Here is a 13,773-nt window from a genome sequence, read left to right on the forward strand (position 1 = left end):
CAAACACCCAAGCTACTCTTTGGTAATGACTTGTCTGCAGCCAGCCGTATTTTTATCGATTGGAACGGAGGTTGTGACCGTCCAGCATCTAATAGATCATTTAATTGGAACGGTCCCCGTTCACCATTCCCCACCGCCCCATCCACCCACGCCTCCTTTGTCCTCTCCCATTCCCCTGTCTTCTTCCTCGGCAGATCCGGCGCTGGCACCCCCAAGGGCACGCGCCCCTCCATGTCCGAGCTGCCGCAAGCCCCTGCCCCCACCCCGCCCCCTTCGTCGGCCCTCACAGCGACGACGGCACTGCAGCTGCTCGCCTCTGCCGCCGAGGCCATCGGCGGAGAGGACCGCACCGCCGACCTCCCCGAGGGGCTCCTCGCCTCGTCTTTGGCGTGCTCGGCTCCGGCAACCGCAAGCGCTATTCCCTCGTTTGCTACCGCTAGCTCGTCGTCGAGGCCTCCTCCCTCGCTCTGCCTCACACTCGAAGCCCGGGGCTGCTGCTCTGACGACGAAGCTTCCACCTCTCCATGCCTCCTTCCTCTGCGGCAGCGTGAGCTTGCGCCACCTGAAGCGAGCGAGGTCTAGTGCCACCCGTAACCGCCTCGCCACTCGATGGGCCCCACCCTCCTCTCACCCCATAACTAACTCGCGGCCTTCAAAATCTGCTGCCTGCCGCCTTCCCCAATCGCCACCAAAATCAAACCCCTTCTCTCCCCTACCTCCGCCATAGCCACCAAATCTCTCCGCGCGCAACCCACCCCGACATCGCCATGAAGCGAGGCATCACCGGAGACGCGCCAGGCCGCTCCCCGGCGCGACCAGCCCACATGTGCACTCACCGCGGCCACACCCTGCCACCTCATGCCACCGTGTGCTTCTACCTCTTGCCACGAGCGCGGCGCTCCCCGTCCTTAGCCAGCGCTTGTGCTTCCTGGGCTACGTCGCGGGGGGCGCGATGGTCGGACTCGGGGACGTCGTCTCCAGGCAGGCTCACGTGCTCGGCGCGCACGCGCTCGTCCTGGCGAAGCAGTTCGGGGGGGGGGGGGGGGGGGGGGGGGGTGAATTGGGGGGAGCGCGACCTCGCCGACGGGCTCCTCATACTCGTGTTCATAGAGGGCGTGCAAAATAAGAAGGGCAGGCCGGTCGCCCAACTCCTACAGCTAAGGTCCTGGGCTCCGCAGAGGGCATCCCTGGGAACCACCACGGCTCGCAGGCCACGGCGGAGGGAGTGATCGGCAACCTCCACAGTGCGGAGGGCGACGATGCTGCGGAGGAGGGTGTCCTCGCTCCTCGGGGACCTCGAGCTCGAGGAGGCCGCCACCCAGGTCATCGGGGCACACATTGCCGAGGGGGGCGAGGCCACCGGGCGCCTTCACGCCGATGTTAGGCGCCTCGATGATGGACACCAGCCCGTCAACGCCGACTATGAGGGTGCAGTGGTCGAGGATCTCGGCGCCACCGCCGATGCCGCGGAGGAGGGTGTTCTGATTGGGGACCTTGAGCTCGAGGGGGCCGAGGCCCAGGCCGTCGGGGCACACGTTACCGAGGGGGCCGAGGCCATCGGGCGCCTTCATGCCGATGCCAGGCGCCACGACAACAGACACCAGCCTGTCAACGTCGACTATGAGGACGCAGGGGTCGAGGAACTCAGTGCCGCCGGCGATGCCGCGGAGGAGGGTGTCCTGATCGGGGGCCTTGAGCTCGAGGGGGCCGAGGACCTCGGTGCCGATGCAGAACACGCCAAGGCCTAGGCCGTCGGGGCGCACGTTGTTGTTGCTGCCGATGCCGATGGGGCCGCCGTGGCTGTGGATGCCGTCGCAGGCCATGCCGCGCCACACAACGGCGCCGATGAGGAGGTCAGTGTGTCTTTCGATCCATCTTGCTCGCGTTGCGTGCCCATGGCATGATTCTTATCTAGATGATTGACTGATGATGGTGCTCAACGTGCGTAGGCCGATCTTGCTCTCGAGATGCTTCGTGAGTCCGACAGCGTGATGCGGAAGAGGTACGATAAAGTGGAGCTGTTTGTCAATATGAAGACTGAGATCTTCCGGGCTGCTTCCGCTGAGAGGAATTGGTTGGCGGGGGTTCCAGAAGTGCTCCGTGCCCGTGACTTGCTTATCGATTGAGCTCTCAAGGCCTTCGAACATAGGGAGAAGCTGGCTGTGAGGCTGCGTGATCAGCTGGTCAGGTGAGGCAGGTCTCCGCCGAATCGTATCAGGATGCGGCCGCACAACCTATCGGCACATCCTGGTAGGTGAGAGTAGTGAAGAAGGGCGATAAGTTGCTCGAGGTGTGTTGGAAGTTGAGGTGACCCTAATACCCACTATGCAGATATTTACATCTAATACACACCAACTCACTCTCGAGTCGGTTAGCCTTTTCAATTTCTAGCTACTTACAGCCTGTTCGGCTAAGCTGAAATGGCTGGGCTGGAGGTGCGGCTGGAGCAGCCAGCCAAACCAGCTCCAGCCAGCGCCAGCCAGGGCCAGCCAATTCAAACCGGCTGATTCAGCTTATTTTCAAATTCAAACAAAAAAAAGGCGCCAACAGCAGCATATATCTCAGTTCCATCTTTTAGTACGCTTCTGCAGTGAAGAGCTAATACAATTGGCACATCATGCACAGCTTGGCATGCAGTAGTAGACTGAATTATGATTTGTTTCACAGATAATGCTACAGACATAGTACAAGAAAAAGACACCTTTAACAATATAATGACTCCTAATACTGCACTCGTCTTGCCCCAGATATCCGAGCATGCTCTCGTAGTTCTGGCCTGGGAGCTTAACGTAATCTTCTCTCAGGGTAAGATCCAATCACATTGAAATATCTGGTGCAGAAGTCGAAATGTCGATTCAGACCAACTTATGAACATAGATAGCACATGTACTAGAATAGATAAGGGTCTAGACTCCATGGGATGCCATAGCCTCTAAACTCAGCAAGGTGTTTGATGTAATATTGTGATAGTACCTGTTAAGTTGTTGATGCTGTTAGAAACATTAGAGAAGTTACAAATATTTACAAATTCATCATTGCATTCGTAAAAAAATAACTACAGATACATGATGGTAGGTGGATGACCATGCCACTAATATGACAGTGTGCCATCAATGGATGCAAATTAAGTTATTAAAAACTTTACATTATCAAGTCCACTTAAGGCAGTTTAAGAAAGAGGCCATGAGAGCTAATGAAACAGATGACCATGATGGCCATCACAAGGTAATATTAATACAATTTTCCTTAGCAATGCATGTTTTAGGCGATTGACCGATTGTACACTAGAATGTAAAGGAGTAAAAGCCTGGATGCTCTCTACATTTGTGGAATAAAATAAGCTGATCTTCGATCCCAAATTAAGTGTCAAACTGTCACCAAGGTAATGAGTACAGACTTACCTTCAGCTCCTCAAGAAATCTATGGTTCAACTTACAGAGCCGTCAGATGTCTAATCACCAATCTTGCATGAGTCGAAATTGAAGAACTTGAAGTTGATCAAATCTGGAAGGAACAAAGGGCATACAGGATAAACAGTTAGATATTATGCATCAATTGATAAACAGTTAGATGATATGCATATGCTCTAATGGATACAACATATTGAGATGGATACAACATATTGAGAGTGCACCCTAGCAATTAACCTTTTTCACATTCTTTTCAACAATATATAGAGTGATTCTATTCTGTAAAACTGATGTACCATGTGCAAATGTGAGTGTTTAAAGTTAGAAAATGAATGTAATATTTTCCTCTACAATTAACATAAATAGAAACCCATGAACATACTGTGTCATAAATCTTGAATTTCGTGGCCACCAATTTACTTCTTAGGTGATATGAAAATCGCAACTCTTCCTCATAGTAATCACTAAAAAGGACTGATTACACTAAACCATCTCAAATTCTTTAACACCATGGTGTGTGGCTGATTATTGGTGGTATATTTGTTTCATGCAAACTAGCAACATGTAAGGAAAAACTCTACCCAGATGACAGTATAAGATTGAAAAGCATACTATGGCTATTTTATTTCATCCATTTGCTGCTATAACCTCAATGTCGCAGCAGTACAGTTTTGATGGATTCATTTGTTGTAATAGGACTACTAGCTGTGGTCAGAGGTTATTCACATCATCGATGGATCATGCAAAGAGAGTTGATAGGCCTAAGGAAGAAGCTATGTCAGTTCTAATAGGAAGGACACGAGATTTTCCACCGACGAGAAGGCATCATCAAAAGTCAAAGAAACAATCAAAAGTTGAGCTTTACTCATGCTATCAACCAGATGAATCAAAGAAGACATTGGCAAAAAAAAACTTGAAGCCCGCCGCAGCCTGGATCTCAGCGCGGCCTGCCGATGACGGAGGGATTGGCGGCTCGGGGAAGCGCGGGGGGTCGGTGCGGCGACGGGTGCTGCGGAGCCTCCGGTCGTCGAGGGTAGGGGCGGTGGTTACTGGCGGCGAGAGGAGGTGCGGTCGGTGAGGGGAGGCGCAGCGGCTGTCGTGGAGGGTAGGTGTCGGCTGTTGGGGAGGGGAGGCGCAGTCAGAGAGGGGAGGCGCAGCGAGGGGGGGCGTGGTCGACGGGGTATCAGAGAGGGGTGGCGTGGCAAGTGGGCGAGCGCGAGCGGGAGGCGGGCCGGAGATGGGTGCGGTGGGGGAGGGGACGACGAGGCAAGCGGCGATGGCTCGTGGCGGCCCCGACGGCGGCGATGCAGCTGCCGCCATCCCTAGGGGCGCCCCTGATGATGGGAGTTCGGTGGCCGTGCGGTAGGAGCTGCTGGTTCACCAGCCGTTCGGCTGGGCCATGCTGCCGAACGGCTGGGCTGCGGCTGGCTGATCAGCCTAGCCAGCCCAGCCAATCTAGCTCATCCGAACGGGGCATTAGTGTATAAGGTCCGTTCGACGGCAGAGCCGCCTTCTTGTTTCTGGGTGGCAGAGCGTATCAACAGATAAAGCTGGCTTCCAGGAGGTAGAGCCCAGACCCTTTGTGATCCCGGGTGGCAGAGTCAGGCTATGATAGATCACAACTTATACAATAAGTACTTAGAAACTGGGAGACTAACAAGAGAACTCAAACCTTTATTTATAACTCAACTTGATACAACACGAGATGACACTTACACTTTTTATATGGCTACCCTACCATGACACCACTACACTACATGGAAACCTTGCCATCTCTTACTTGAGACCTCTTTATGCCATGGTATGACAAGGGAGGAGGGGACACCCCTATTTATAGGACTCCATAGTTCATATGGTGTTGTCATGTGTCCTCCTACACTCTTCTACATTTCTAGAGTTCTCTCCATCTTTATTCTATCATACAAATATCTTTTCTCTAGAGGGTTCTACGCTTCACCATGAAGCATGATAGCTATTACTCATAATTGCTCTCCACTCTTCTAGAACCTTCTTACTTTCGTATGATCTTATCTTCATGCATTGCAAAGTTAGTTTCTTGTGATCTCCATAATCTTCTAGAATGTTCCAAGTATGCATTGCATATTTCAACAAGGTGTTTCTCCGGCCGGGCGCCATCGTTTGTTTCATTTGTATCTGAGTGCTTTCATGCTTGCATTTCGTTGATATAATAATTTAATATATTTTTTTAGAAGATGGAAAAGGTTCCGGCCTCGGTCATTCACAAGTGAATGTCTGCAGCCACTCAAACACACAACTCAACAAATAAGAATGCAGTACGCAGACTGCTGGCATACGCCACCAAAGACACCATAAGTTTGGAACAAACCAACAAAATGAAAGCTAGTTACTAAGCCTTAATCCTGCTCCTGAAGTTCCATCCAACCTTACTGAATAGCTCCATGACTGCGCTCTCCAATCGACGACAACTTTCCTTCAAGTAATTCTTCTCTTCCTCTTTAGATAGCTGCGACCAACACCTTGTCCATTACGTCCCTCTGAAAATTACCTGCAAATACGAGTTCGTGATGATTCATTTGAAAACTATGTAATTTCTACTCAACCATAAAACCTAGCACATAGCCGAAGCCCCTACTAAGATCTGTTGTCTAAGTGCTGAAGAAAATTTTCTTAGCCAAGATCCCAACAAATTTGAAACATTAGTAGGTGGATGAATTCTAAACAAGACATAGATCATATTCCAAATAAAACTTGCCACATGGCATTCGAAAAACAAGTGTTGTATTGTCTCAATAGAGTTACAAAAGCAACACTTAGCACAACCTTTCCAATTTCTCTTAATCAGGTTATCTTCTGTTAATGTAACCCCTCTCTTCAAGTACCATAGAAAGATTTTTATCTTGAGTGGCACTTTTAATTTCCATAAGACCCAACTTCCAAGATTATTTGCTTCCTGCATCAAATCTAAGTATATGCATCATACTTATTGTTACCACTCTCCCTAAAAGCAATGCTTCATATATATGAACCTGCACCTACATGGGAATTGAAATGAATAGGTAGTATCATATCAATTGAGTTTACATGCATGATAGCTTTTGAGATGGTGGCATGTATGTAATTTGATCATAATTGTATGTGTAACCGGTATCTGCAAATATTTGAGTAGTAGGTGTGGTCTTCCTTTTGAATTTTTAATCAGCTCCATTTTTGCTCTTGCTGTTGTATCATGTTGGATTTCACTAATTACCAAAATTATTTGATGATAATATTGATCATAGAATGGATCTAAACTTCTTCTTTCTGCATCTAATGGGTTTACCCCCCAAAACTTTGTTACTGGACATTCGACTGAGCATAAAAACTATTTGGTAATCTCTTAATTTTCCTAATGCCGTCCATTTCGTTTGCCGCAAATATCTGATTGCTTGGTCACTTTATTTATAAATATATGGCAATGGGAAATCCCACCATGCTAAAAGAAATGACATATATGTAGACGATGAATAAAATGTAATCTCGGTTTTGTGGTATGTAGTGTATGTAGACGATGAATACAATTTCACAGGGATTGCCCAAAAAGCGGTACCTTTGCTTTATGGCCGGATAACAGCAAGTTTAGGCGATGCTTAAAATATCTTTTTAGCTCTAGAACCTTTCTTCGACAACTTGTCAAAGACATATAGGCAGGGGAGGGAGGACAACTGCCGGCAGCCTGAAAGGCCGAAACCTGAAATCCTTTTTGGTTTTGTTTTCTGAAAATAAAGCTTGTTTTGGTTATTCTCGTTGTACCTAATTGATGACGATTGACGAATTTACAGTGTTGGCATCTCCCGGACTAAAAGCGGCCGTGGTGGTCTCATGGCCATTCTCATCATCTTGACCAAAAAAATTCCCAAAATCGTGTGCTTTCTTGCGTGGGCATCCGACCAAGCCACACGGGCTGCCGCGCACGCGAGCGGCCGCCACCTGCGGCTCCACGCCCGCCACCGACCCCCATCTCCTGGCCAAACAAATCCCGCGCCTCCCCGCCACCACCGCAGCAGCACAGACGCGGCCCCGCGCCAGAAAACCCAGAAGAGGGATCCACGGCGGGCCCGCGCGCGCGCAGCGAGCTGCTCCGACGACGATGATGGCCCTGCAGGTCGCCGGCTGCGCCCTGCCGCCCCTCCTCGCGCGGCGGCGGTGCCGGCGCCGGGCGCTCCGCTCGCCCCGCGCGGTGGCGTCGGACGCCGCGCCGGCGGCGGCGAGGGAGGAGGACGGCAAGGTCGCGCTGGGCGGGTCCGGCGTCGCGGTGACCAAGCTCGGCATCGGGGCCTGGTCCTGGGGCGACACCACCTACTGGAACGAGTTCCAGTGGGACGGTACGTGCTCCTCTCCGCCTCGGCACTTCTTGATTCTCTTCTCATTCAGGATTCTGCAGTCCCACTTCACTTCAGATTGCTAGCCATTTCTGCTCTGTTCTACCTTATTATAAGATTCTAGGCGTCAGGTGATATACTCATTGAGGATAAAACTTAGCCCGAGCAGTAAGTAGATCGATGTTTCAGTTGGTTTATGCCGTCGCCAGGTTCACATGACATCATTGCTATTCGTCAGAGCTTGGCAGTGTAATTCTGTTCTGACATTAGCACCACCATTGCCTCTGGGCCAACAAGTAACGCAGGATAATGGGGGAAAAGAAACCTCATTCGTTGTGACATGGATGGTTCCTACCACTGCCGTGAAATTCGCTAAAGATTATGACAGCTTCAGAAGAAAAATAAAAGAAGTGTGTTCATACGAATTGATGTTAGGATACTGACCAAGAACCTCTAGCGCACTCACTCGGAGGACAAGAAAGTGTGATCAAGGATACTGTACTTGAGTTCCTGATTTCTAGCATCTGGTCGCGGTTGGTGCCCTGAAATTGTGGTCATACTTTTTACATGCACATGAGGTGCCTGTTACTTTGACCAATGGAAACCGTATAGACGTTTATCGGATTTCAGCTCTGCAATGAGTCCTATCCAGTATATGATCTGGGAGACTTTATCTCCACCATCATATATTTTGCCCAGTGCATTTGCTCTCTGTAACTAACTCTCATATATTTTGCATCCAACTGTAACCAACCTAAATGGTTAATGAAATTGACTAACCTTTTTTTTTTTGAAAACTTGAAATTGACTAACCTTCAACTGTCAGCAAAGCTGTTTCATTCTGATTTTCCTAATTCCATAGAACTGTTGCACACCTCTCGTTGTAAAACATGGGAATCGTGTCTTCAGACTTTTTTTTTAATGACAAACTTCAACATGATGATCAAAGTCTCTGAAAAATGGCAGATAGGAAACTAAAGGCAGCAAAAGGAGCATTTGATGCGAGCATCGATTGTGGAATAACTTTTTTTGATACTGCTGAAGTATACGGAGCTGGGGTAAGAACCAAAATGGTTCATGTTTTGTCATCCATCCTCTAGAACATTTCAAGCCACGTTTGACATTAATTTAAATATGTGTTATTTAGATATCAGGAGCCATAAATTCAGAAAGTTTACTAGGAAGGTATGTCCTATACTGCTGTTTCCCAACCATTACATACCCTAAATTAAAATTTGAACTATATCTGTTCTGAAATCATCTCTTTCCATCAGATTCATTAAGGAAAGGCAACGAAAGGAACAAGTTGAAGTGGCCATCGCAACAAAGTTTGCAGCTCTTCCATGGAGGTTTGGCCGTGGAAGTGTCATCTGTGCACTGAAGGCCTCATTGGATCGCCTTGGTGTCTCTTCAGTTGAGCTCTACCAACTTCATTGGTTGGCTCATCATCCTTTCAATCGACTTTGTTTTTCTCCCCTGTTGACTCCATTGGTTAATTAGCCGCTCTTCGCATTTCCTTTTCAGGCCAGGGATATGGGGCAATGAAGGTATCCACAACGAGACTTACCACATAAATATGTAACCCTCTTTAGGATGTCAATTTCACTGTTCTTACATGGTTTAGGTTACCTGGATGGCCTTGGAGATGCTGTTGAGCAAGGTCTTGTGAAAGCTGTTGGAGTCTCAAACTATAGCGGTTGTTGTCTGACTTTGGTATTTTTATGATACGATTTGTTAGGCTAGTTACTTCTTTTTCTGTAAAACTAACTCAGATCACGTTCTCCATGACTGTGTACCAGAAAAACGCCTCCGAGATGCTCATGCACGGCTTAAGAAGAGGGGGATTCCACTCGCTTCAAATCAAGTAAATTACAGTCTGATATACAGGAACCCGGAGGAAAATGGGGTGAAGGCAGCTTGCGATGAGCTCGGCATTACTTTGATTGCGTATTCCCCGATCGCCCAAGGTAGAACATCTTTTATTCTGTACACATTGTTTTTATTGTTGTACTACTACTCAAGCAAGCTGACTGCTTCAGAACTGATTGGCATGCTTAGTGGATGCTAATTTCACCTTCAGCTGTAGTTCTTCTATCTAGTATGAAATCATGCCTGATCCTGATGTATCCATTTCCTTGATTCAGGTGCTCTGACAGGGAAATACACTCCGGACAATCTCCCGAAAGGGCCTCGACGACGGATATACACTCCAGAGTTCCTGACAAAGGTTACATTTGCAACCACTATTACTATTATTTTTGGGCCTTGTTCCTTGATAGGCTCTGCCCACCACTGAAGGTCTCTTCCATGATGCCATGCAGCTCCAACCGCTTATTAACCGGATCAAGGAGATTGGAGGAAACTACGAGAGAACCCCAACCCAGGTGCTCCTCTATCTGTCTCTGTCTATCCATCAGAGCTCAACTTCACAATGTCTGCCCTTGCAAAGTGCAGGCACCATTGGCAAACACATTCACATCTTGAGACAGTTTCTGCTTGTGCATTCTGTAAGCTCGAGTAGTAGAATAGAATGTTGTTAGTCTCTGACACTGACAGGGTTGCTGTGTGTGTGCACTCACTGTGTGGCGGCGTTCAGGTGGTGCTCAACTGGCTGGTGTGCCAGGGCAACGTGGTGCCGATCCCAGGGGCGAAGAACGCGGAGCAGGCGCGGGAGTTCGCAGGCGCGCTGGGGTGGAGCCTGACGGGCGACGAGGTGGAGGAGCTGCGCTCCATGGCGCGCCAGGTCAAGCCCGTCATCGGCTTCCCGGTGGAGAAGCTGTGACGACCCGCTGGGCTGGTCCCGCTGCCTGCAGCTAGCTGGGAATTTTGCATCGGATGGACGTGGTCACCGCGAAAGACAAAAGGGTTACCTCGTGACAGCAACCACGTAGTACAGTATAGTATAGATAGATTGACAAGTATGCCATGTCGAGTTGAAACCAAATGAAACGAAAATACACATTGGAAGAACAGCAGATTACTGCAGTAGCTCTAGCGTTGACTGTTGACCTCAGCTCTCTTCTAGTATTTTGTGCATGCTGAATCCAAGCTGCTAATGGTTTGAGGTAAAACTGGTTGTAGCGGTTTTGATTTTGTACTGGTTCTACTTCAATTTGGTGGGAAATGATTGGTCTAGCAATAAATCCAGTTTAGTTTGGTTTGGTTTCACAAGAGAAACGGTTTAACTTGACTTGAGACATTAACTACTGACCATACATAAATTTAACTAATTTGAAACAGTAACAACTTTATACATCACATAGCATCTGAATCCTAGAAATTGCTCGACAAATTCCTTCCTAAAATATGATTCACTAGCTAGTTCCTAGCTCAACAACGTTAGAATAATCAAACAATTAAAAGCAACAAGCAGTTTGAATATAATTCCTCTGCCAATTACGTCACAATCCTTCCAATTATCTTGGCTCCTTTGGATTCCTCTGCTTCCCGTCCAGATTACCCAATCATCTCCCCTTCTTCCTTGTGGGGTTCTTCGCTTCTTTACGACCCAAGCAAAATGCATACACGAAGGTAGAATTAAGCAGGGTGGCAGAGTTTCACCCTCATATATGCACGTGTCGAGTATAGGTTGGTTAGGGGGTATTTATAACCCCAACCTTTATTACACAATGGCCTCAATACCCCTACTTGCCCAGAATATTCTGCGAATATTCCGCGAATATTTCGGGCCGTAGGTCATTTTACAGGTTGGAATGTACAAATTGTCTACTCTATCCGATTCGTGCTCAGGACGCTATCCCGAAGGTCCTCTGCAACCTTCGGATTAGTTCCGGATCTTCGGGAGCCCTCTTGATTCTTTGAAGAGTCTCTGAGGCTTCGGGTCTTCGGAGTGACCTTCGGGCTTCGAGAACCTTCGATTTCGTCCGAAGACCTTCGGCCGCATCACTTGACCTTCGGCCGGAATGGTGACCTCCGTGCTCTGGCGACCTTCGGTACTTTCGGCTTCCGTCCTGCAGTCTAGGGCAACCTCCAGTACGCGCGGTGGTGATCCCCAACAGTAGCCCCTCGCGGGAGAGGGCCGACTCTGACGGGCCGAACCCTCGAATCATCTATCACCTGCAACCGAGAAACATCTCCCTCCGTCGGAGGTTGGGACGAGCCGAAGGTAATTTTTGTATACGTGTCGATTTTTAATTGGGTGACGTTTGATATCTTTCTCGATTTTACCGTTGCCGTTACTGTTCACTTTCACCCCCCCCATATAAGGTGGGGGGGTGAGGCGTCGCTTTCACGCCTTCTGATCGTAGCGAAGCTCTGCCGATTTTTTGAGCTTGCCACGTGTAGTGTTGTGATTTGCCAGGAGCTTCGAGTTTTTTGCTCCTACGGCTTGGCTTTGTGTTTTGCGAGTTGAGAGATCTTCGCGTCGTCTGCATTGCTTGTAAGTTTTTTTCAAAGCAAAATTTCAAGGATGTTTTGTGTTCTTGCAGGAATGGCCAGGGTGAAGATCACTGCTAAAGAAGTTACCGAAGGTGCTACTTCGTCCGAAGAGGCGGAGCATCTTTCGGAGGGGGAAGATTCCTTGTCGAACGTGGACGCCGATCCTTCGGAACTGATGAAGAGGGAGAAGCCAGCCCCGACTCTGCGGTTTGGAACTTCGCTCATGTCTGCGGCTCTTATCGAGTCGTATGTTGAGCGAGGGTACTTTCCTGCGGGGGTTTGTCGGCTGTCTCAGGGCGAGGAGATGCCAGACCCCCGAGATGGGGGGTGTGTAGTGTTTTGCGACTTCTTCATCGCTGGGCTTCGTTTTCCTCTTGACCCGAAGGTCCCGGAAATTCTTGCCCGATTCAAGGTTAAAATTCATCAGCTAACGCCAAATGTGTTTGTCATGCTTTCAAAGTTCTTCTGGGCCGTGAAGTCTTTCAGGGGGCCTATTTCTGTCGATACTTTTTGTCATCTGTATGAGCTCCATCCTCAGGGATGGAAGGTTAGGTTCGAAGATGAAGATGATGCTTTTAGTGCTCAGAGTGGGTGTTGCACGTTCGTGCCCCGAAGGCCAAATAGATCTCAGAAGATTGAACGTTTGGAGCTCTCATATTGTCAAAAGAATCGATGGGATGATGATTGGGCGCAGTTTTGGTTTTATGCCAAGGTTGCGTTCCCTGGTTCTGATGACCCAGCCGATGTCTCTTATCCACTGGCTTCGAAGGTGAACCTGGTTGAGCATATTAGCCAGGCCGAGTTTCAGAGGTCTGCGGTTGGATACAAAGATTGTCTGGACATGTTTTCGATAGTTGCTGCGCTGATAGGGGGAGGGACTTAATTGAGGAGTTTGTTTGCGCGAAGATTTGGCCTTTATCCGCTGGATGGAATCCTAGTTCCTTTGTGAAAGTTAAGGTTTGTGCCTCGAAGGAGGCGCATCCCTTTCCGAGGGTAGAACTAGTCAAGCCGCCTGGTCAGACTGACGAGGCTATTGTTGCGGAAGTCGAGCGTAGAGCGGCGGAGCTTGCCGGACCGTATCTGGCAAAGGAGTATGATTCTTTTGTTTCTTACTGCTCGGGGAGTTGCCGGGTGAACCGGTCTTTGGTTGTGATGGGAGTGAAGTACGCGGATTGGGAAGAGCCCAGGAAACCAGAGAAACGGAGTAAGGGATCTTTGAGTGAGGAGCCTGCGGCGAAGAAGAAAAAGATGTCTTCTGCGGAAGCCGGCTCTTCGAAGGCTGTCCCGAAGGTTTTGGCGACAAGGCCGCCTCGCCCTCCTCCGAAGGTTACATCGAAGAAAGGTAACCGCTTGACCCGGTACTTTCGGGGGGTTTCTAGTAGTGATATGTGTAGTGAGTCTTTTTTACGGGAGTTGGAGGAGACCATTAGTCTTTTCTCCCCTTCGGGGTGAATCAATGGAGCTTTATCTTGACCAGTTTGGGTCACTGCTTTCAGGCCCAGACAATGTTGGTGACGTGGTGGGTGACGTGGTGGTGAAGCTTAACCCGTCAAGCGGCGCGAGCCTGAGAAGTGTTAGCTTGCTGGATTTTGATGATGAGGGTGCTACCATAGACCCTATTATGC

The 13,773-nt window shown here is 49.0% G+C and overlaps 2 protein-coding genes across 2 annotated transcripts; both read left to right on the plus strand.

Annotated features, from left to right (window-relative positions):
- Positions 1–1,082: 1,082 nt before the first annotated feature.
- Positions 1,083–2,384, plus strand: LOC120659313. Its single transcript, XM_039937395.1, has 2 exons — positions 1,083–1,853; positions 1,950–2,384. Exon 1 carries the CDS (start codon positions 1,260–1,262, stop codon positions 1,746–1,748), a length of 489 nt encoding a protein of 162 aa, XP_039793329.1. The 5' UTR covers positions 1,083–1,259; the 3' UTR covers positions 1,749–1,853; positions 1,950–2,384.
- Positions 2,385–7,324: 4,940 nt separating this feature from the next.
- Positions 7,325–10,893, plus strand: LOC120659314 (uncharacterized oxidoreductase At1g06690, chloroplastic-like). The gene is made up of 10 exons (XM_039937396.1): positions 7,325–7,753; positions 8,717–8,808; positions 8,898–8,935; positions 9,025–9,186; positions 9,275–9,297; positions 9,375–9,446; positions 9,550–9,717; positions 9,895–9,977; positions 10,072–10,134; positions 10,347–10,893. Exons 1-10 carry the CDS (start codon positions 7,519–7,521, stop codon positions 10,530–10,532), a joined length of 1,122 nt encoding a protein of 373 aa, XP_039793330.1. The 5' UTR covers positions 7,325–7,518; the 3' UTR covers positions 10,533–10,893.
- The last annotated feature ends 2,880 nt before the right edge of the window (positions 10,894–13,773 follow it).

Source organism: Panicum virgatum, chromosome 2N, assembly GCF_016808335.1.
Source record: "Panicum virgatum strain AP13 chromosome 2N, P.virgatum_v5, whole genome shotgun sequence".
Taxonomy (NCBI): Eukaryota; Viridiplantae; Streptophyta; class Magnoliopsida; order Poales; family Poaceae; genus Panicum; species Panicum virgatum.